Source organism: Gallus gallus, chromosome 13, assembly GCF_016699485.2.
Source record: "Gallus gallus isolate bGalGal1 chromosome 13, bGalGal1.mat.broiler.GRCg7b, whole genome shotgun sequence".
Taxonomy (NCBI): Eukaryota; Metazoa; Chordata; class Aves; order Galliformes; family Phasianidae; genus Gallus; species Gallus gallus.
This window is the reverse complement of record NC_052544.1, coordinates 317,847-341,000: the sequence shown is the minus strand read 5'-3', so window position 1 is coordinate 341,000 and position 23,154 is coordinate 317,847. Positions and strand designations below refer to the sequence as shown.

General features: G+C 51.0%; 3 protein-coding genes across 6 annotated transcripts in view; 2 read left to right on the top strand and 1 right to left on the bottom strand.

Annotated features, from left to right (window-relative positions):
- PURA (purine rich element binding protein A) overlaps nt 1–7,788 on the top strand; it is a 51,716-nt gene extending 43,928 nt beyond the window's left edge. The window contains exon 2 of the mRNA XM_025154959.2: nt 7,761–7,788. The gene's annotated coding sequence lies outside the window, so the exon portion shown is untranslated. The remainder of the gene's footprint in view (nt 1–7,760) is intronic.
- On the top strand, nt 471–22,909 carry CYSTM1 (cysteine rich transmembrane module containing 1). The gene is made up of 3 exons (NM_001390852.2): nt 471–523; nt 7,761–8,008; nt 22,403–22,909. Exons 2-3 carry the CDS (start codon nt 7,780–7,782, stop codon nt 22,507–22,509), a joined length of 336 nt encoding a protein of 111 aa, NP_001377781.1. The 5' UTR covers nt 471–523; nt 7,761–7,779; the 3' UTR covers nt 22,510–22,909.
- Nucleotides 11,052–23,154, bottom strand: part of PFDN1 (prefoldin subunit 1) — a 42,604-nt gene continuing 30,501 nt past the window's right edge. For 2 of the 4 annotated variants that reach the window (XM_040646873.2, XM_040646874.2), the window contains exon 4: nt 14,753–15,321. In XM_040646873.2, the coding sequence (XP_040502807.1) occupies nt 15,286–15,321 (36 nt within the window). In that variant the 3' untranslated portion in view covers nt 14,753–15,285. Of the gene's footprint in view, nt 13,703–14,752; nt 15,322–23,154 lie in introns of those variants that run through there. The other 2 variants (XM_040646872.2, XR_005839478.2) reach the window with 2 other exon arrangements.

The window sequence follows — 23,154 nt, the reverse complement described above, 5'->3', positions numbered from 1 at the left end:
GCTACGGAGGGAACTCAGCCCTGCGCAGCGCAGCGCAGCGCGGCCCCGTCCGCAGCTCCCAGCGGCACCGCTGTACCCTCGCAGCCCGTGAGTCGCGCTCACGTGTCGACGCAGCGCTGACCCGCAGCCCCGACCCGCTGCGTCCCTGACCTCGTTTATTTTACATTGCTTTCCCTAGAGCTCCCAGGCACGGTTTCCCGTTGGTAGCAGAAAGCCGTGACGCGCTGCGCAATCCCGAGTCCGCACTGCGCGGAGGAAGCTCGGGGATAACGGCGGGCGGCCTCACGCCTGGCCGCCGGCCGCCACACCGCGCTCGAGTGCGGGACTCCCGCCCGGCGCCGCCGGAGCCGACGTCGCCATCGCCCACGCCCCTCCCTCCAGGCCGCGCCCCCCCCACGGGGAGGTCTCTCTGCGTGGCACCGCCCCTCGGCAGCGCCCGGCTCCGTTCGGGGAGGGCGGGGGGCTCGGCCGGCGCTCGGTGCGTCACTGCCCGCGGCAGGTGCGGGGCGAGGCGGCGCCGCAGGTACGGCGGGGAGCGGGGCGGGAGCGGCCGCGCGGGGTCCCGATGGCCGCGGTGCTGCCGCTGACCTCGGGCCGTCCCCCCTCCTCCGAGGCGCGGCTGAGCTCCGCCGGGGGGTGGAGGGGTTGTGCCGCCGGGTGAAGCGCCGCGCGGTGCCGGCGGGCCCGGGGCGGGGGCGGCTCTGCTCGGGGACCGCTGTGGCTGCGCCGGATCCGCGCTTCCCCTTTCCGTAGCTTCTCCGGGTAACGGAACGTCGCCGTGAAACGGGAGATGGGGGCGGGAGGCGCTCAGTTCCCCCCCCGCCACCCCTCCCCCCCCCGCGGCCCCTCGGCGACCGTGACGGGAACGGCGCCGGGAGGGACCGCCTGAGTGGGGCTCGGCCCGACCCGGGCGGGGGAAGGCAGGGGCTTAGGGCGGGCGGCCGGACGGGCTCCGTGCCCCGCAGCGTGCAGGACAGCGCCGTGTGGAGGTGCTCCTTTGCTGGGAAGCGGCTTCTCTCAGCCGCGTCGGTTACTGAGTGCGGAGATGGTCGGAGTGGTGCTGCTGCGTGGCACGGACCGAACCTCGCGAAGTTGCGGCGATCAGATTTCAGTGCTTTTTGGGGGTGGTTGGGAGTCGGTGCGTTCCGTACTAATCTGCAGTGCACGCAGCGGTGTTCTTAAGTTTTTTTTGTTTTGTTTTGTTTTTTTCCCCCAAGTACTGAAACTTGTGCAGCACTGTTAGGGACTGCCTCCTCCGTGCTGGATAAGGGCTGTCTTTGTAAACGTACGGGTTTCTCATTCTCCGAAGGGTTTGTGAGCAGTGACCGACAGTGTGCAGGTGCTGCTGGCTGCTCTTGCCATGGAGTAATGCCCTCGGAGCGACTGAGCTCTGTATGCAGCCTGCCCGCGGCACCCGGCACCCCCCTGGGCTGTGCTGGTGCTGCCCAGCACCGGGCCGTATTGCACCGAGGCTTGGCTGCAGCTTTGCTGCTCACAGCCCGGGTGTGTCTGCAAACGTGAGCTTCAGCATCTCTGCTCCTAGCATTGCCCTGGAGTGATGATGGGGGACTGCCTGGAGGGCTTTGTGTGCAATTAGCAGAGGAACTACTTGTTTTCCAGAGTAATTCTGTGCATGTTCAGATTAATGTCATGTTTTGTAGCAGGGCAGAGCAAGCTTGTGTAACTGCAGGTTTTCAGCAAACAAATTTGCCTTCCTTCAGTTACGGGTTGTCTGTGCGCAGGCCATAGGGAGCCAGGATCACTTGTAGCGGCAGTGGTTGAGCAAGCACAGTTCACGTATGCCCCTCTGATGTTGATATTTTCTACTCAATCAGTTGTGTGCTGTGCCTCTTAACTTCCTGTTTCTCAGCTGAAACCCTGTGGCTCAGTGAGCAGAGAGTAGCACTGTCATTTTTGGGAAGAGGGGAAGATAGTGAGAAGCCTGAGTCATTCAGACAGGCTCATTACTGCAGCTCTGGCATCGTGCAGTCTGCAGCCAGCACGTGGGCTGTTGCCTGCCTCCAGCCTTCCGGATGAGGTGCCTGGTACGGCAGGGTGCCTTTCCCAGCTGTGGGCACACTCCTGCTTCACCACTGCGCTATCCTGGGAGGATGCTGGGAGCTGCACTGGGCTGGGTGCCGGCGAGGTGTGCTGGGAAGGCTTCAGCTTTGCTGTAGATCTGTCTGGCTGCAGCCCTTACATCAGTCATTACTATTCCAGTTTCTTTTTGTTGCCTGTCAGAAAGACGTATTCTATATCAGCATTATAATGCATTGTAAAGGCACTGTTTGGTCTCATGAGCTGTTGGTGGCCCTGGACTCTCACTCCATCATATACTGAGAAGAAGCTGTAAGGCAAAGGCTTTCTTGTGAAAGCGTTGCTTCAGAAGTGCTTGCTTGTCCCCTGTGACCAGCAGCCATTAAAGAAGATTCTTGTATGTCCCCTGTAGGCTAAGTAAAGCATCGTGTTACAGCTGCATGTGTGATGTGGAAAAACAGGAAAAGTACAAGCAAGAAAGCCTATGCTATCCAATTTTCCAGCCTGTCATTAAAAGCCATTTTTTGAGGAGGGAGATCAGAGATGTAGGAAATGTGTGTGTGACCCTACTGTGTTTAAGAAGCCGTGTGCTGCCTTTCAGTGTGGTTACTTCTTCAGAAAATAGGACGTCGTTAGGCAGCCAGGGGAGCATCCTCCATTAAATCCACCAGCATGTTGGTGTCAGGGGCTGCTGCTTCATCACCGGGCTGCTGCAGGGCACCATCTGAATAACACATGGGATTGTGTTATCTATCTTAGGTGCTTATTAATCTACTTGCCAATCAGTGTGTGTGCTTCTTGTTCTCTTTTTGGTTGGAACAACAAAGTTTTTTTTTTGGCTACTTTGCAATCTGGTTTAACTTGACAATCAGATGTTCTCAGTGATTTTTGGGTTTGGTGTTTGTCATGCCTTAAAAAAGTCTTAATGCATCCTTTCAGAGCAACATACATACTTACATATTTCTGGAGGTGTCTCTGGTGTAGCACATTGCACAAGGACCTGAACAAACGCATTGCACAAGAAAGTTTTCAGAGCCTGAAACCAAAGTGCCAACACTTGTATCTGCTCTGTGTTCCATAAAAAGGGCTTTTCTTTTTCACGCATCTTGACACACCACAGGGCAGAGCTCAGCTGGTGCGTGAGCACTGAGTGCCTTGGCTTGTAACGCTGGAGGATCTGTGCTGCACTACTTCTCATCGTCACAGCTGCTGGTCTGTGCTGTTACATCACGTGTTCTCAAAGCCTTTCATCGCATCTGAAAAATGTGAAACTTTTTCCTTGCAAGGGCACAGTTCACATGATACCAGAAACAGAACGTTGGATTTGGTCTTCTTTTCCTCTAGCAGTTTTACTGTCAAAATTACACAAGCAGCTCTTCAGCCTCATACTGATACTTTTGCTGTGCAGCACGTGGAGGTATACAGTGGGCAGCATTTCGGAAGAATGAAAATTGGGGAGTAAGGGATGAATAGCATTTCTGAAGGGCTTCAAAACAATTACTGTTGTTCATAACAGTTAGCAAGGCAGTGAAGCTCATTCGCATAAACACAGAGTTCTGTGGAAGCCTGTGTGCTGATGTGGTTTTGTTAAGAAAGCGTGATGGGTAATAGGACCAGAAAGGTGGGAGGGGTTGAAACCCTCTGTTCGGTGGGGCACAGGGACAGCCTCGCCTATCCCTGGGCAGACTGGGCTCCTCGGTGGGCTCTGAGGGCCCTGCAGAAGGCAGCACCCAGCTGGGGCGCTTGTGAGGATTGATGCTGTTCTTCCAAGCCTGATGTGGGTCAGCCAGCAGAGGTGCCTGGTCTGTTGGCTTCTGCCCTTCAGATTGGCCGCAGAGTTGTTGTTTAGGGGAGTTCTGGCTTGGATAAAGATGAGGAAATCCACCTCTTCCTGTTGCCCACAGAGTATCCCCTACACTCAGAGACCTTCTGAGGAAACTGATTTGAACAAAACAGTGTTTTGAATCTCTTCTTTTGACAGCACAAAGGTGGGCTTTTCAGTTCTGCCTGTACCTGTGTTTGGGGAAGCAGCATGGTTCTGAGCAGGGCTGTGCAGTGCTGCTGTCCTGTTACTGCTGCTGGAGTGGGCAGGAGCCTCGGGAGGGGCCAGGCAAGGAGGAATCTTACCATTTATCCTTAATGTACCTTTGATGCGGTCACTGTGGAGCTTGGATAGAAACTGGCAAGAGGGAAACACAGAACCAGTGCCATTTAAAAGCCACTTGTACTTTTTTTTTTCATTTTGATATTGTTCACATCATTTAAATTCTAGGCTCGTTGCCAAGAGCTGCGTTGTTGATGTTCGATGTACTTTCCATTAGAGCTCTGTATTGGCAAACTGCTTCCTAGTGCTGCAGGCGTCGGCAGGGTGGGTCATGCCAGGGCGCTCCGCTGCCCCGCTGGGGCTGTGTCACTCACTGCACCCTCGGTCTCGCTCCACACGAAGCCCAGCTGGGTCGATACCCACTGAGCACAGTGTGATTCTTCCTGACCCAAACAGCAGATGGAGCGTGGTGCTTGTTCTGCTGTCATGAAAGCCAGCTTTTGCTTCTCAGCTTTCCAAAAGCTGGTAATAAGTCTTTTTTTTTCCTATACAGTGGAAGGCTTTTGGTCCTCCTTCAGTACGCAGGTCAGATTGCTGTGTATATATACTGCTTTTTACCTACTTGATCTGTTTTCATAGGAGATTGTATTTGAAGACTCAGACCTCTAGCTGCCCATGAGGATTGGTACTTCTTTGCAGGTCGGTTAGTGCCTTTGATGTACCATGCTGCTCACACGTATCGCATAAATGCAGATTCTGTGCATACTGGTTTCAGTTTGGCGGAGATGTCAAAATGTCCTCAGCACCAGCAATTAGATACACGTCCATGCTGGTCTCCTTTACAGGGCTAGAACTGTGTCGACTCCAAAAGAGGTACCTGTGAGGGCCAGCCTGCTAAGGGGACTTCTGGGGGAGCTGCAGGGCCTGCCCCGGCTGCTTGCTCACTCAGGGAGATGGAGAAACCAGAGGTTAGTAACAGACGAGTTCTGTAGCAGCTTTGCAGGGATGCTGATCTCATAGGAGGCAGTAAGTTTAAACCCACCAGAAAGAAATGAATATTTTCAAAAGCATAATGATGAAAATTGTTTCTCCAAAGTGTAGCGGTTGCCAAAATGGACAGGTTAAAAATATATATATTTGCAAGTACACAAAGCATTATGCTTCTGTCTGCACCATTTGCCTGTGTTAGTCAAAGACTGCAGATGCAGAAAGACTTAAGATTTTAAGAAAGATGGTACTTATGTACAAACTTTCCCTCCCACCCTGTGTCTGTATTTGTGTGTGGCTCTCTATATCATGGAATTGTAGAATGACTTAGGTTGGAAGGGACCTTAAAGATGACTGAGCTCCAGCCCCTTACTGTGGGCAGGATTGGCAGTCACTGGATCAGGCTGCCCAGGGCCTGTATGTGTGCATATATACCCTGTATTGGTTACGTACTCCTATTTTGGTGTTAAACTTTATTTATTTTTTCTCCCTCCTCCCCAGCCCTTATGGGAGCCAGAATGTGGCCTCCTGTGGCACGGTGAGCTGCCTGTTTACAAATCCTGTCCTTCTGTTAGGATAGGGGAAGCAGTGTTTGGTTGGCAGCATGGAACAAAAGTTCAAGGAGAGCTTAGAGAAACGTAATGGTATATTAGCAAGCTTATCTCTTAAAAAGTAGTGGGGAGGGGAGAAAGAATAGGGGTGTGTGCATCTGAAGAAAATGGTAAAACCCCTGATGTCTTGGTACAACAGCAGCAGGCAGGGCATGTACTCAGTGGCGTCCGAGAGGTCTGAGTTTGCTGGATTTAGTGCTAAACTCAAGTTTCAGATCAGTCAAGGCTGCAGCACAGCCCTGGCTCTTCCTGCTGGGACTTCCTGGTGTGCTGTGAAAAACAGATGGCTTCACTTGACATGCTGGCCTCTTTCTTTAGAGCTTTGTCTTCCAAGTGCTTATTGGGAAACCTACAACTATGACTCCTGATGCAAGTTCACAGCGCTTAGTCCTGGTTACAGCTTCCATGGAATTTAGGGTGAGAGCCCACAGCAATGCTTGACAATATGCTTGAGTAGGAGCTCAAGTATGTCTCTGAAAGGTATCTGCTTAATGATTTAAGGCCCTGCCTTGCTAACACGTACCTAGGTGAGTGAATAGGGCTATTAGGCATGTAAATTTGTGTGTGGGTTCATGAGAATGGAGGAAAAGTAAATATTGTTGTGTGGTTTGAAATGGGCAAATAGAGAAGAGTAACCAGTAATGCAAGTGGGAACAAGGAAAATGTATTCTATAAAATGTACCTTGGGACAAATTCCCTTGCAGGAACGTGACTACCAGAGCTTGGTAGTGATGGCCCCCTGGCCCTGGGCGCATCGTGCAATGAGTGCCACCATGGTGTGCTGTGTGTTTCCTGGGTGCCAGGCTGCATGTGGGAGCGAGCTGTAGGGCTATGGGCCATGGCGGGCTTCCCCTGAGCCTCTGCTGCTGCTGCAAACACGCAAAGCCATGAGGGCAGCTGTCATCCTGCTTCGTGCAGCCACAGAGCTGCAGGCCCCTGCTCTGAGCACAGGGGCAGCTGTGTGTTCCCATGGCTGGCTTGGGCATGGGGCACCAAGTGGTGCCATATTGGTATCTGCCTGCTCACACATACTCGCTCCAGCCTTGTTCTTCCACTGAAACTTTTGTTTGGCCACTCATTTGGGCTGTTTCTAATTTAGATGAACGTTAGCGGTCTTTGGTGACCCAGTTCTCTAGCTTGTTGCACCTGAGTAAGCTGTGGGATGTGCTGCCTGCATTTGGCCAGGTCTGTGAAGGGAGAACTTCCTTGCTGCGTGCTTGGGGGAGCTACTGAAACCAGGAAGGCTCCTGAGCACTGGGGACACTTAGGTTTCTCAAGCAGAGAGAAGTATCAGGAATTTTGCGTAAGGGATGTCTTGCTCAGTCATGCTATTTGGAGGCTAACTGAATTGCATCATTGTGATGGCAGCCTTGTCTTCTGATGGCTGTGACTTGAGTAATGCAATTAGATAGGTTTTGTGAACTTCAAGTCCCTGAAGTGTTTTTAATGTTGCTTTTTGAATGAGAGTGAGCCCACGGTCCTGATTGCTTGTGACCGCTTAATGGATTGGTTGCATAGTGCTGGAAGGAGCAGGTGATGTTCTGGGTTACACAGTCATCAGGAAATTCTTCAGACACAGCCTTGCTCCAGAGTGAGTCTGGAGTCTAGTAACGGTTAGCAGACATGTAACGTTCTGTTCCTGAACGAAGCACTCTTCTGCTGCAGATGAGGCTACCTGTTGTGTGTCTTGGATGGGCTGCTTTTCTGTATTTTTTTCTGTTGTAATGTTGACAGAAACATGAAGTAATCGCTTTTAAATATGTGCTGAAAGCAATTTAGTCATGAGGGGAAGCAGAAGGCATTTTCTTTGCAGTAGCAGATTTCTTTGTGTGACTGGCTAATGTGTGACTGGAAATGAGCAAACCACTCTCCTTGCTGCTGTGAACTGCTGTTACTTAAAAGAAACCACTTCAACTCAGGCTCTGTCCCTATGATCGGGTTGAAAATCAGTTTGCTGCTTGAGCAGGTACTCCAAGGTCTGTCATGTCAAACTCTGGTCCTCTGGAGAGCAGTCTGAAATGGAGTATATATGCTGGGGAGAAAGCAAACCAACTCTTCTGTTTGTTTTCCTTTTTCTACAGGACAGATTCTGCATCCCAAATGAACTACGAAAATCCTCCACCTTACCCTGGCCCAGGCCCGACGGCCCCTTACCCACCCTATGCACCACAGCCAGGTGGCCCTCCTGGCCCCTACCCTGGCTATCCACCCGGACCCACGGGACCGTACCCACCAGGCCAGCCAGGCTATCAAGGTTATCCGCAGTATGGATGGCAAAATGCACCTCCGCCTCCAGGACCGGTGTACGCAGATGGGCCTAAAAACACAGGTATGCCCAGCAGCAGTGGTGCAGAGTGATTGTGACTTTTTCTGTCTTAGAGATGCTTGACCTTGAAGTAGTGTGGTTACCCACTTCTGGCTGGTGGAGGTGGAAACCTGTTTGAGGGAGGTGTTCTGATTATAGCTTGTTTTACTGCTATCTTTTGCTGCCGGGCCTCTGATAGTTCTCTGACTCTTGAAGATACTGATGAAGGTCCTTTATGCTGATCCCTCCAGGGAATCGTTGCAGTGATGTTGTCGTACACACATATTGCTGGCTCTAGGTTTCCCACAACTCTCCTGCCTGTCTTCAGGTTCATAGAAGTTTAGCTGAAGGCTGTGAAGCTAGAGCTGTTGATATTCAAACGTTCAGTACTTAATGTGTGTCCATTTTCATGAGGCTGGATGTAGCTGTCCAGGTGATCTTGTATGCCATTGGAATAATTCCTGGATTTCTGTGTGTTTTGCTGAAGCTATAATTTTTTTGTTGTGGTTGTTTTTCCTTTTTTGAGGGGAGGAGGGGATGTGCAGAACAAAACCAGCAGGTTCTGGGGAAGGGAAGGAAGACAATGTAACTTACCTTGGTAGGTAGCCGGTCCTTCTGTGTGCCACTTCCTCTCAGTATAGCATGCTGATTTAATGCTCATAGAGAGCTCATAGCTCTCTCGGGGCTCATTGCAGTGTCTAGTGCAGGCTTGAATTGTCAGAGTAGGGTCACAGAGTAGACAAGGAGGGGACTGTATCATCTTTTGTATGAGGAGAGGCTGGAGGAACTGGGACCCTTCAGCCTGGGGAAGAGAAGGCTCAGGGAGATCTCCTCAATGCCTGTATATTTCTGAAGGGCGGTGCTGAGAGAAGGCATCTAGACTCTGTCATACCAACTCCAGTTCTTATTTCAGGTTTCCTCAGTGGTAATGGTACTAATCCAGGCACCATCCATACCTCTGCTGCAGTCAGTATCACGGACAGGCCTGAGCTGTTGAGAAGAGCCTTAAGTACCTACGGCTCCCTTGGGGTGCTGGAGGATGTGGCCAGAGCTGCCGACAGGGCTGCTCTGTGGGAATGGATGTGGGCATCACAGAAGTGCTGTCCAGATACAGTTGAGGTGGGAACTGCCCTCAGGAAGAATAGACGTGAGGTCTGTATGTGCTGGAGGTGTCTGCTGTGGTCACAGGAGGTCTAACCTAGGAGTGGAAAGAAGACTAACGCTTATGTCAAACCTAAGTCAGTGCTTCACTGCTAAGTGCTTCAGGTACTGCTGTTGTTGTAAAGATTGACTAATAGAGTGGGTAGTGGAGCTGATGTCACCTGGTAAATTATCAGTGCTCAGAAAATTCCTCTGAGGTCTTTGCTGCTATGTGAGGCCGTCCTTGGCTGTTAGTTGTTGAGGTCATTCTCCATATTTTGTCCTACACCACTGGGGCTCCGTATGCTACTAGAAGCCTTCTCAGGATTGGAGTCGATATGCTTCTGCTGTTTTTTTTTTGAGATAACTGCCTTCTCTGCCCCTCTGCTTTACTACTGTGTGATACTCTGACTGAACAGTGCAGTGCAACAAAGGTATGTTCAAAGCCCTTGGTTTTATGGGAAACTGGAACTTGAGATAGTTCTGAGTAGTTTTTCCACTGTGGTGAATCCAGAGTTGACACGTGGGTAGAAAGACTGAACTGTGAAGGGATATTTTCAAGAACCTGTTTTTTCAGTGTTCTTGATTATTGATCTCCGTGATGACAGCATGAGTAAATGCAAGGCATGTGCTCAGCTTCCCCTACAAAAGAGTTTCCTTCTTCAAGGGTCTTCCTCAGACAGAGGAGGTAGCAGCATGGGGATGCTTCCTACTGCTGCTGCCACTTGTACTTGAAGTGTAACCAGGATTTTCCCTGGGAAATGCACCCTGTTTGCAATGGCTAACAGGCGTGTCTGGGTGTGTTCTCAGGGAAAAACTTCCTAGTCTCCCAAGCAGAAAACTTGCTTTGCTTACTGCAAGTAGCACTTTGCTGCTATAGTCACAGAGGGATGCTCTGGCAGAAGCTGAAGGGAAAGGTGTCCTGTTGCTTTGGGCAGATCTGCTGCTTTGAATGCTGAAAGGATCCCATATCAGACTCAGTCAGGAAACTGCACTGAAAGCCCTTTTGTTCAGGTCTCTCCCCTACTCAGGCACCTTTCAACCAGCACAAAGAACTGGCTGGGGAGCTGCAGAGGACCAGCAGTGAAATATTTGTCCAGTGAGAGCCAAGGCTTATGCTGCAGAAGGCACAGTTTTGTGTTAAACCTCAGCAAACACAACTGCTGTTCTGCATGTTAACCCACAAACCAATCATCTAGTAGATCTTGTTTCGGAATTGGCTTCCTGTAGCCACATGGTCTCTGGACTAAACTTGGGAGTTGGTGTCTTGTGTTCCTTTTGCTGAATTAAATGTAATTAAACATAATGGCTGAGACCTCTGAAGGTCATCGATTCACTCCCCCCTGTCGTAGGTTTGGCTGAGACAGAGTTATTAGCCTTTGTGGAAACTCACAGTGCTGTGCTTTTGGTATGTGAGAAAAGTAGTGGTGACAGCACAGTAATGTAGTTGGTGCAGAGCAGTGCTCGCACTGAGTCAAGGGCAGTTCTGCTCCTTGAGCCACCCTGCCAGTGTGGTGCTGGGAGGCAGCGCTGACCTAAACTGGCTAAAGGGATGTTCCACACCTTATGGCATCGTCACCAGTAAAAAAAGCTGGGGAGGGGAAAGGAGACGGGGGCTGTTTGGAGAGCTGGTGCTTTTTTCCTAAGAAACAGGTTGCACGTGAGGAGTCCTGCTTCACTGGCAGTGGTGAACATTGGCCTGATGTGGAAAGCAGTGAGAGAGTTATTTGTGCTCTGCTTGTGTATGTAGCTATTGCTTTACCCAGCAAACTGTCTGTACCTACACCAGGAGTTCTTACCTGTACCTTTGCAGTTCTCTCCCCCACCTGGGGACAGTGAGCAAGCAGCCATGTGCTACTGAGCTGCTTCTGGCTGATACAGAGCAGTTCTGCTTGAGCAGGGTGTCCCATGGTGAAGCACAAAGACGTTGCAATTAAAAGGCTTTAATGACAACAAGCTGCAAAAGTATAAGGTTGCTATCCTCCATTAAATTCCTACTGCTGACTCATAACCAACATTAAACAAAAACAGGACTAGGTGTGTTTTGCATCCAGAGTTTCCCATACAATGCTTAGCACCTGTACACATGCTGCCTATGTCTCCTGTACTGTGCTAACCTCCCATATTATAAAGAAGGAGCATGTCATTTTGTACTTGAGGGGTGATATCCAGATGCCAAACAGGCAGACTTCACAGTGACAGAACTGCTATGGTCACTGTGAGTATTTTGCTGAGTTACCAAAGAAAAACAAAAGCAAATTTTAGAAGAGATGTCAAGAGTGAGGATGAAATTTTCAGACAACATTGTACAAAAAAGAGTAATTGGGGGAAGGGGAGGAGGGGTCTTTTATGCCTCATGCATAGATAAGCATGTGCACAGAGCTGGGTTAAAGAACCTTCTAAGCTGAGGAGCTCACAGTTCAGACTGCATCTCAATGGCAGAATTTATCAGGAGATTTGTGAAGGTCAGAGGAGCTCCTGAGTTTGTTGCTCCAGAAGCAGTAAACATGCCTGAAGAAGTGATTCTGAAAAAGTCTTTAAGGTTGAACACACATGAGAGAGAAGCTTCACTGGGGCCTTCTGCCTATTTATGACCACTTCTAAAAATAAATATAAACCCCACAAACTAAGTTCATGTCAATGGGGATTTTTTTTAATAAAAATAAGCCTTTTACTTGTAACTAGGAGCCAAGTATTTCTAGCACGTGGGATGCATGTGGACTCTTCAGCATATTTTTGTTTCCCTAAAACATGCAGGAGCCCCACGTGCTGGAGCAGTGCACTTTGGTTTCTGGACCAAAGCAGTCATGCTGTGTATCACAGTACTGACACTGATGTATTTTTTGCTTGATCTTTGCTTCTTGCTGGCACTGCCTTCATCAAGGTGTGGCTTTATTGCATGTGCCCCAGTTGTAACTCTCAGCACTTTATGGTTCTGTGTGTTCCACAGAGCAGGCAAAAAATAAAATGAAGGGTAATTTCTTAGTGGAATACATTTACTTATTTAAAAGAACATTTATGAATGTGTAAAATGAAGTCAAGATTATAACTCAATTTTTCTTTTCTCTGCCAAAGCTTCTCCTCTTCCTTCATTCTTCCCCCGTTGTTCTCCTTCCCACCCAGCCAATCAAACACAGGGCAGACCTGTGTTCGGTGACAGCTTCATAGAAGTCTTCTGAGAGAGCTCCTGGTGGGGCTTCCCTTAATGACCGCCTCCAGCAGCATTTAATATAAAACTGATAGCCCTAAAAAAGCTGAATTTTAAAGATCCATTATACTGATGCTGTAAATCTATTTGGGCGGCTGAACTTCTTATGGCAAAAACTCTCACTGTAACTGAATCAAGAGGTTGCAGGCTGGTCTGGCATTGTGTGATGTGGCTGCTCAGCTCCAGCAGTGTTCCCAGGCAGGTCTCTGGAGGGCTGCTGTGTGCTCGCTTTGCCACCTGAGAGCACATTCTGCTCCCCTGCCTGAGTTTTCTTAATGTTATGGTTTAAGCTACTCCAAGTCTTACGCTAGGGTTTATTTACTTACACTGAGAACTAGGAAACCTGTTCTGCTCAATGATCATGCTTAAAGGTATTGTACTGCATGGGCAAACCGCAGGGTGGGCTCTTCTGCTGTGCTGATATGGAGAAGCAGTCAATTATCCAGCTTCGGTTGATCCACAGGTAGAAATAATAACTGCCGAGGCACTTTGGATCTGGATGTTTTCCTTCTAGTATTTATCTGTAGGTCCTCACATATACACGCTGTCAGAATCGGATGGTAAGGCAGCATTTCTGTCTCCAGTGGAACAACATCTGTGTCTCACAGGGGCTCATGGCTGGCTTGGCTTTTGGGATGGGAGCTACACAAATTGATTTCTACCTGTAGAGGTGCATTACTTTTGGAGCAGCCCTCCTATCCCATTTCCCCATCAGTATTTTAATTACAGCATTAATTCAGTGTCAGCTGGTGCATGGGAACAGGTGATGACCAGCAGGTGCTTCCTTCTCACTCTCAGAGGTGCGGTGTAGTAATTGATGATGTGCTTTAAAAGTACGAATGACATCCTTTGCTCATAGCTGTGAAGGCACTGTTTGATGTTAGCCATTTGCCCAGCTCTCATCTTTTTACTTGTTTCCCCCATTGATCCCTTACACCATGCTGGGTGTGGGAGCCAGGCTCTGGCAGCAGCCTGCCTTCCTGGTGGCAAACAGAGCTCAGCGCTGCATTTCACCAATTGCATGCACAGGGAAATCAGAGTTCTCCAAGTTGATGAGTGGCAGTGGTGCTTGGGGCAATAAGAGCAGTAGGCACAGCAATGCTGCCTGCCTCCTGTAAGAGCAAACAGGCCAAAGTATGCATTCTTCCTCTTTGCAGGTCTCAGTGCTGAGGGAGGGAGCTGTGGGCTTTCCAGCTCATCCTCCGGATGCCTTTCGGTTCCACCATCCCCAGAATAAGTTTCCTTAGAAGGCAACGTGAGCAGCTCCGCTGGCTTTCTCTCTGCATGTCCATCCTTTCCAAGCAGGCTGCTGTGGTTCTCAGTTTAACTGTTGCTGTGCCTTCCAGCCCTGTCTCCAGACAGATGGTATCCTGACAAAAAATGGACAGTTGTAATCTGTTGGCAGGTGTTCTGGTCTCTGCTTCTCTTACTGCAGTGTGCTTTGAAAGTTGGTGTCCTCTCTCCCCCAGCCCTGCTGTACGATGCCTCTTCCTAGTGCCCATAATGCCCCTGGCACAGGCTGCTTGCTGGCAAGCAATGCTGTCCTGGGGCTGATGGCTGAGCTGCCCCAACCCGAACTGCAGCTCCAAGCCAGAATTTGGTTAAACCTGGGACCGAGGATGGTTTCCTCTGATGGTGCTAGCCCAAGCAGGAACGTGCTATTCTTACCCCCGCGGTTGGTGTGCTGGAAAATTCATCCTGGCTTTGACTACATTAGGATTTCTCAATGAAAATAAACATTAGAGGGAGTTCTCAATTTCTGTAGGTGTGGGAAATATCTCTATGTCAGTATCTATCAGAGTCTGGCAGAAAATGGCAGGGTCTGAAGCCCAGATTTGTTGTACCTTTGAACTGGGGGTGGAGGGCAAAGCTGATTTATTTATTATTCTGTGTGACAGGTCTCTGAAAGGTGCTCTGTGCCTAGGGAGCTGCTGAACACCTCATATGTGCCCCAGCTCTGCCTAGGAGTGCCTCGTGGGCATGGAAGGAGGTGTGGGGTGGAATGGAGCCCTGGTGGGAGCCAATGTGCCGGTTCCAGCTGGAGGCCTAGTCCCCCTGTTCGCCAGGAGTGCAGCCCTTTCTTCTGTGCTTGGTGCCAGTGTGGGATTTACTGCAGGATATGCTGCAGTGTGGGGAGCTCTGGTTGGATCTTCCTTCCTGTGGGGTGCACGCTCTGGTCACTCTGCATCCCTTGGCTGCTGCTAATGCCCTTGTGCTACCTTCCTCTGTTCTGTCTCCATCTGGAATGGAAGGACTTTGAGAAGACTTCAGTACCAATGTGCTGAAGGCTTATGCGGATGCACAGACAGTAACCATGTGCAGCAGGCAGTGATTAACCATCAGAAATCACTATTAAAATAGTGTTGATTTTCACTGGCTGTCTGAACAAGCAAAAATAAAGCTCTTGGTGCAGAAACAGCTTGTGACAAAACCACTTTAATCACAACTGCAAAAAATCTTATTGGTCTGTTTTCTACTGAGTGCTTCCTCCCAGAGGAGAAAACAGTGGCATTAATGAACGCTTCTTCTCTGAGCAGCTGTTGCTATGGCAAGCAGCCGTGCAGATAGCGTTGGAGATTTGCAGTCTGCAGCAGCAGTGGTCGGTAACTGCTCATCACTGCTTCCTCTCAGAGCACTCCTGGCGTCTCCTGATGTGTGCAGCAGCGCAGTGCTGAGCGGGTCTGTGCTGGGACTGTGGCTGGAGCTGAAGAAGCAGCACCTCACTTCTTGTCAGCCGTGCTCCTGGTTGCCTGAAGTGGGATTTGCAGAGTGCCTGAGTGCCTTACCTGAAATACTTCAACAAGGGCCGAAGCCTCAGGGGCACGCGGCAGTGTCCGGAGGGACTCGTGGTCCTCCCTGCTCTCCAAGGGCTTCTCCATGCTGGTGAGTTGGCACCTTAGCAGAGCGGCAGTGTCTGTGGCAGCGCAGTCTGGGTGTGTTAGCAGAGCCCGTGTCACCACACCTCAGTCCGTGTAGGTCCCCTGAAGCACTGGGATAAGGAGCACCAGAGCTTAAGGTCACGGTTTTGGTTTGTGCCAAACTGGGTGAAAAACACTGCGAGTGCCTTTCCCTCCTGGAGCTAATGATTAACATATCAATGAGGTATGAGCATAAAGAAAATGTGTGTGCTTAAGATAAAGGAGACTGTACATGAAATAACAAGGTATTGTAGTATTTGTTCTAAAAACAAAGTGGGAGGTATTTGCATTGGGCTGTGCAGACTGGTACTGCGTGATTACAGGGAGCGCTGCTGCTTTGGAGCAAGTGTGATTCATCCTGATCTGCAGTTGCTGAGGTTGATTAGAAGATGGGAGGGTCTGCTCAGTTCTTAACGCGTTCCATCCCATTCTACAGAGAGCAGTGGGAGTGGAAAAAATTGAGCCTTTAAAAATCAGACAACCCCCCAACAGACAATAACAGAAAAAAACACAACACAGCCTCTGAAAACAGTCACTTCTGTCTGTGCTCTCAGTAGGACCTCCTGTCCCAGAGCGCTCGTGGGCTTCTGCTTATAGTGGGAAGGACTCTGGTGCTGTGCGGGAGATCCTCGGGTGTCTGACCTTGGGCACAAAGGAACTCATGAAGTCCCTGTAAGGCGTGCCACAGTCAGCTGGCTGCAGCTGGGAGGTATTCTGCTTTCTGACACAAAGCATATAGAAACAGCTGGTCCCTAGCTGACGTTTTTGGGGTTGGGTTTTTGTCGGCAGTTCTTGCAGCAGCAGACCTGCTCTTTGCTAATAGAAGGCTGCTGAGCAGTAGGAGTGCTGGGAAGCTGCTGGCAGACGTCATCCGGGAGGGTGTTGAGTGGTTTGTGTCACTAATGTGGTCGTTTGGGAATGGGTTTGTTATGCTGCCTTGTGAGTGCCCTGCTTATAGGGGATCCTCTGCGTTGAAAGCGGCACCAATGAACAGTCCTGGAGGAGTGAGTGAGGTGCTACGAGGCGTGCTCCTGCCTTCCTTGGGTTCTTCATTCGCTGTGTTTTAGTGCTTTGAAGCTGATGTTCAGTTGCTCAGTGCCCAAAATCAGGGAACTGTTATTTCTAGCTCAGTGTTGGGAATGGTTTATCTACACTTCTGTCAAACTGTTTTTTGCTGCATGCACGTTGATAGCTGCAAGTGAATAACCAGCCAGCCTTCACCTTAAGAGCGAGCCCTGCTCCCAGCTGGCTGCTGAGGAAAAGCTCCTTAACATCAGTGCATATGGCATGATTGAACCCTCTCCAGCAGCCTGCCTGCTGCCAGCTGTATGCCCACCGTTCCAGAAGCTGCCAGCAGCTGCCAGCACTGACTTGCAGGGATGGGAGCGGAGCTGTGCTGACCTACTTGTGCTGAGCAGCAGCATCCATCTATGATCCAGCTCAAACCACCTGCACGGCCGTACGGTGGGAGTGGGGAGCTGCCATTGTGCGGGCCCAGATCTGCAGAAGCCATTTTGTTTAATATTTCAGCAAGCATTTCATAACAGCACTTTAAACGTGCTTTGAACTTGCTTTGTCACTGTGTCCTCAATGCTTGGCTGTAGTTTACAATTTCTGATGGATTAAACATAAATACTTCACAGAAACTCTCCTTCTATGCCTGCAGTCTCAGGCAGCTCCCTATACATAAACCACCTGGGCAGCTGTTTCAGCTCTGCTTTGAGGTGGGGATGGTTGTGCAGAACTATCCTCCAGCAGATCCTGCAGTGAAACTGCATTCAGTGAATACTTTGTGAGTTATAAACAAACCAATAAACCCATCATTGGTTCGAGTGGTGCAACAGAGGAGTTGTGAAATGATACACTGACAATGACAACTCTTTTGCATCCTCCCACTGCAGGCAGCCTGGTGTGCTCAGAACAGCCCTGGCAGATGTCTTGCCTGGCGTGGCAGTGTGGGGCCCTGGCCTCCTGCCTGCAGGTGCTGTGCAGGGTCTGCCCTTGCTCAGGGTGAAGTGCCAGCCCTGCGGGGTGCAGGAAGGAGGCACAGTTGCGTGCTCCCAGCCTGAGAGCCCCATCCATCCCAGCTGCTCTGGCACCAAGCTGAACGGGGATGCAAGGCAGTGCTTTCAAAGCAGTGTAAGCTTACACTGATTGGACTTGGGAGTGTCATATGCTGCAGAGCTTTTTCTGGGGCACAGGACGGTGGCCTGTGCTTGCTGGTGTTCTCCAGAGGATGGTCTGTCTGCTGACTTCAAGTTGCCAGAACCCGAGGGTTGCCAGCACATCCTCCTGCCCTGTGTGCAGTGCCGATCTGGATGTCTCGGGGCAGCATGGCCCTCAGCTCTGGGCATGTCAACCATCCTGCTCTGAAGCAGAAGAGCTTGAGCTGCGCCGTGCAGCCAGCCTGCCTCCAGACTGCCTCAGCTCACAGCAATGAGGGAGCTGCTTTGGGAGCTTCCTAAGCAGCTGTGGGAAACGTGGCTGCAGGCTCCAAGGGACAGCAGGAGCTGGGGACTGTCCTTTTCCATAGGGGTTTTCCATTCTGGCAAGGAGCTCTTGCCCTTCCTGTGTGCCCTTCAGTGGGCAGTGTGTGCTGCTCAAAAACTGCATGTCATCTTTTTGTACTGGCTTGCTTGGTAAGTGTTTTGTCTTTGCACATTGTATCGGAACCCTTCTCAGAGGAAACAAAGGCACCAAAAGGTTCAGACCTTGTGGATCTGCCACGGGGGGGGGGGGGGGGAAGAAAAAAAAAAAGGCTTGGAGGCTTTTCCCAGCCTGAAACTCAGCTCCTCCCTTCAGTCCTTCCAAGCTGAACTTGTTCAGCTGCTCTCCTTACTGAATGGCTTGGTTTTGCGGCAGTGTCAGTACAAAGGCACTGTGTGGGGCAGGGTTCACCACCCATCACAGCTCTAAGATCACGCTTCTAGATGGGATGTGTGTGTGGTCCATCCTTTCAAAGGAGTGGAAGAGGGTCCCTGGAGAAGGCTGGGATGCTGGGCTCAGGCATTATTGCCCTGGTTCTGCTCTGTGCTGCAGTGGGCACCCCTGGGCAGCACAGCCCCAGCCCCATGTGCAAGCCTCCCCTTGCTAGCCTCACGGCTGCACACTGATCTGCTGCCTGGGCACCTCACACTGAGGGACAGAATGTGTGCGTGTGAGCTCTGCAGGGGTGGGCAGGATCACAGGCAGGCACTGCTCCTGTGGGAGCGCAGCATGACTTCTTGCTTTCAGGGCTGCCGGGAGATCTGCTTTCACCCTGCCATTGCTGGGCCAAGAGCACCTTTCATTGGAACTGGATAGTCATATGCAGCTGTAAAGTCACAGAGAGAGGAGCAGAATGGACTGTAGTGCTTTGGCTGAGAGGTGCAGGGGCCCTGCTGGAGCTGGGCTGTGCTGTGCCTGTATGGCAGGAGATGCTTCCTCTGTTATTGCATCTGGTTGAGAGGGGGGCTGCCTGAGGCTGGGGATGCAGGCTGTAGTCTGAGGGTACATATCTGATGGGTTTTATTGGGCTCCGCTGCTCTGTGCCTCACCTGTGAAGTGCAGTGATAGCAGGATGGAGTAACACTAGGCTGACAAAGTGTACCTTTTCCTGCCCACACCTCTGAATTGTCAGCCCCACGCGCTTAGTCTCCCGGAGCGCTGGCTGCCTGTGTGTCTCATGCAGAGCATAACAAACAGACCCAAGAAATGTTATGTGCCTGCGTTCAAATTGTGCTGCGGTTTCAGGTGTGATCTCCAAGCTCAGTGAGGAGGAACCGAAAGGAAACAACCTCACTTAGTACTGCCAATAAAGACAAACGCAGGTGCACTATAGATATGCAAGTTGGTGTCCCCTGGAAAACTGCCTCTGGCCTGTCCTATATGCAGCTTGGCAGCTGGTGGGTCCTTATCAGCTTGTACTGAAATCGCATTTTCTGCTTATAAAAGTGACCCAGTGGCAAGGAACCCACCTGAATTTTTTTTCCAAATCCTCTTACTTCACTCCTGGGGCTTTTGCCTCCTTGTATGAGTGGAGGTTGGGAAAGTTCTGTGATGGATTCACTGCAGGGCACAGCTGAACACATCAGTGAGGCTGGTGGCACCTCTGGGAAAATGCATTTAAGGCAGCTCCTGCTGCTCTCAGCGCTATTTGCTAGGAGCACTGACAGAGCCACCTGCTCCATCCCCCATCCAGAACAACCAATACGGAAATGAATGGGACCAGCGCACAGAGTGCTTCAAGTGCACACAGGATGGGGAATGAGCAAGCCAAGTTCAGAGTGCGGGTGCAGGGCTATAATCTTGTTGGCACGCAGTAGTTTAACACTGATGGGCAGCTAAGGACCACCATACCACTCTGACTCTCCCTCCTCAGAAGGTGGAAAATACAATGGAAAAAAGGCTCATAGGTTGAGATAAGGACAGGGAGTTCACTCACCAGTTATTGTCATAGGAAAAACAGACTCAGCATAAAGGAGATTAATGTAATTATTGCCTATTGATAACAAACTAGAGCAGTGTGAACTAAAAGCAAACTAAAACACCTTACTCCCATCCACAATCTTCTGCCTCCTCCTCTGAGCAGTGCAGGAGAACCAGGAGTGGGGGTTGTGGGCAGCCCAGAACACTTAAGTCTCTACCAATTTTTCTCCCCCTGCTGCACATGGACATCTGCTCTGCATAGTGCCTGTGGGCTGCAGGGGGACAGCCTGCTCTGCCATGGCCTCCCAGGGGCTGCGGGGAACCTCTGCTCCATGCCTGCAGCACCTCCTGCCCTCCTCCTGCACTGACCTAGATGTCTGCAGGGCTGTATCCCTCGCATTTCCCATTCCTCTCCCTCAAATGCACTGCTCAGCAGTATTTTTCCCTTCCTTAAGACTGCCTTCATGCCACAGCTGTGGCAGTGCCAGGTCCCTTTGGGAGCAGCAGGGGCTCTGCTCTGACGTGGGGCAGTGTTGGGCTCTGCTGGCACTCTGCAGCCCCTCACTACTAAACAGTGCTGTGTGGGTGCAGTGCATGGGCTCAGGGGGCATAGTGGGGTGGCTGCCGTGGCTGTGGCTGGAGTGTTGTCGTGGAAGAACAGGGACTCTTTCGTAAGGACAGGCTGCAAAAGAGGAAGTTTCCCTTTAATTGAGAGAACAGCTGAAATTCATGGAGCTCTGCCTGAGCATGGATGAACAGACAACCAAGACTTAATGGGTAGGATTAAAGGGAAAATAGAGATAGGTGACATTACAGGCCACCTGACTTCATAAAACAAGCAGATGAGGCCCTCTATTGACAGATAGATAGGAGCAGCCTCACATTCACCGGCTCTGGTCCTCATGGAGACTTCAACCACTCCAATATCTGCTGGAGGGACAAACGCAGAAGGAAGTGAGCAATCCAGTTCCTGAAATGCACTGATGATAAGATCTCTGTCCAGATGACAGAGGAGCTGATGGGGAGAGGTGCTCTGCTGGATGGCAGTCGTCAGCAGAGTGGGTTTTGTTAGGAACATAAAGGTCAAATGCAGCCTTAGCTGCAGTGACTGTGGGATGGTGGAGTTCATGTTCCTTAGGTCAGGGAGAGGGGCACACAGTAAGCTCACAGCCCTGGATGTCTGGATAGCAGACTTTGGCCTCTTTGAGGATCTGCTTAGAAGAGTCTGCCTGGATAAGGACATAGAAGGAAGAGGGACCCAAGAAAGCTGGTTCATGTTTGAGGGCCACCTCCTCCAAGCTCAGGAGTGATCCATCCCAAAGCATAGGAAGTCAGGCAGAAGTGCCAGGAGGGCTAAACAGAGAATGGAGAGTCATAGAGAGGGTGGAAGAAAGGACGAGGAACCTGGGAGGAACACTGAGACATTGTCTGAGCATTCAGGGACGAAGTTAGGAAAGATAAAGCCCTAACAGAGATGACTCTGGACAGGGATACTGAGAAGGGCTCCTCCAAGAACATCAATAATGAAAGGAAGACTGAGGGACATATCATGCCTCCATCCAGAGAGCCCTGGGCAGGATGGAGCCATGGGCTGACACGAACCTCCTGCAGCTCAGGCAGGGGGAGGGCAGAGCCCTGCCCTGGGGAGGAACAAGCCCAGGCCCCAAGACACAGTGGGGCACCCTGCTGGAAGCAGCCTGGCAGGAAAGGCCTGGGGGTGCAGGAGAACCCTGAGGTGAATATGAGTCAACAGCATGCCCTTGCTGCGAAGGCCAACAGCGTCCTGGGCTGCCTTCGGCCTGGTGTTGCCAACAGGAGAGGGAGGTGGTCCCGCCCCTCTGCTCAGCTCTTGTGGGGCCACAGCTGGAGAGCTGGGTCCAGTTCTGGGCTCCCCAGGACAACAGAGATTGACATGGGGCTACTGGAGAGAGGCTAACAAGGGGCTGTGAGGGTGATGAAGGGGCTGGAGCACTTCTCCTACATGGAAAGGCTGAGAGATGGGACGGTTGGTTGATCCTGGAAAAGAGAAGGCTCAGAGGGATCTCATGAGTGTCTATAAACACCTGAATGAAGGTGCAGAGAGGACAGAGCCAGGACAAGAGGCAGTGGGCAGAAACAGGAGGTTCCTTCTGGCAATTATAAAACAATTCTGTACTGTGCAGGAAACCAGCACCGGCACAGGTTGCCCAGAGAGGCTGTAGTGTTCTCCTTGGAGCTATGCAGAAGCTGCCTATGTGTGGTCCTGAGCACCTGACCAGGGTGTCCCTGCCTGAGCCAGGGATGGAGCAGATGGAGCTGGAGGTCCCTGCTGGCCACAGCCACCTGTGGCTCTGCAGGGGCAGAGAAGCACCCCCAGCGCCCATTTGCATGAGCAGTTACACAGCTTGTACCTCCTGGCAGTAGCAGGGGAAGGTACAGGGAGGCTGAAGAGCGAAGTGAAAGGGGAAGTGCTGTGTGCTGACAGCAGCTGCCCTTCGCCATTGGTGTCTCTGGGCAGGAAGGAGGAGCCAGAGGGGTCAGTGATGCTGAGGCAGGGTTAGGAAAGGTGTTGTGTTAATGTTTGTCTTTCTCACTACCCAAATTTATTTTAATCGATGTTCAATTAATTTTTCCCATCCCTGTTCCTGAGCTGGAGGCTCCTCGCAAGGCTCGGCTCCCTGCCACAGAACTCTCCCCAGTGATGTGGGCCACCTCTGGGCACCGGGGCCATACGGGCACCGACTGACAGCTCTTCTGTCCCTGCAGTGTACGTCGTGGAGGAGAGGCGGAGGGACGACTCGGGCGAGAGCGCCTGCCTGACGGCGTGCTGGACTGCGCTCTGCTGCTGCTGCCTCTGGGACATGCTGACCTGAGCCGCTGGAGCTGCCGTACCTCTCACGAGTGCTATGCAGTCTCCCCACTCCTTTCCTGACTCCTTTCTTTTACTGTAATCAACGCTCTGCTTTGCACAGCCAAGAGTTCCTGTCTGTCAGTCCTAGCGCCTTGTTGGGGTGGGGGTGGGGGGTGCACTCCTTCATTTTAGTAAAGGAAAATCCCTTTTTAAGATTTCTAAAACTTTTGTTGTAACTTTGAAGAATGTGCTCATGGTGTATTTCAGCCAAAGGCATTCTGATGAAATGTGTATTTATCAGTTGAAATTTTCCTAGTCCTAGAAATGAAGATATACGCAATAATTAAATCCAACAGTTGATTTTATTCGCTAGGTCCCAATTGTTTCAATAAATCTGTCCCGTAGAGGGTGTGCTTTCCCCATTGCTGTCTCTTCTCAGCCTCCTGCATGCTCTCACAGCAGTGCAGCAATGCTGGACTCAGCTTCGAGCAGTTCTGCTGCAGAAATATGTGCCTCTGCCCCTTGCTGGGGCCTGGCATAGGGTGTCTGGCACTGCTGCTCCCAGCATCTGTGGGGTTTCTGCAGAAATCTCTTGCATAAGCTGTGGCAGCACAGTGAAAGCAGCCAGGGTGGGGAGGAGGAGAATGGAGTGCCTGCTTCTGACAGC

Excerpts from the sequence above, each read along its gene's own strand:
- CYSTM1 (NM_001390852.2), top strand. The coding sequence starts at position 7,780 with ATGAACTACGAAAATCCTCCACCTTACCCTGGCCCAGGCCCGACGGCC. Across the intron at positions 8,009-22,402 it reads AGATGGGCCTAAAAACACAG|TGTACGTCGTGGAGGAGAGG; the intron begins GTATGCCCAGCA and ends CTGTCCCTGCAG.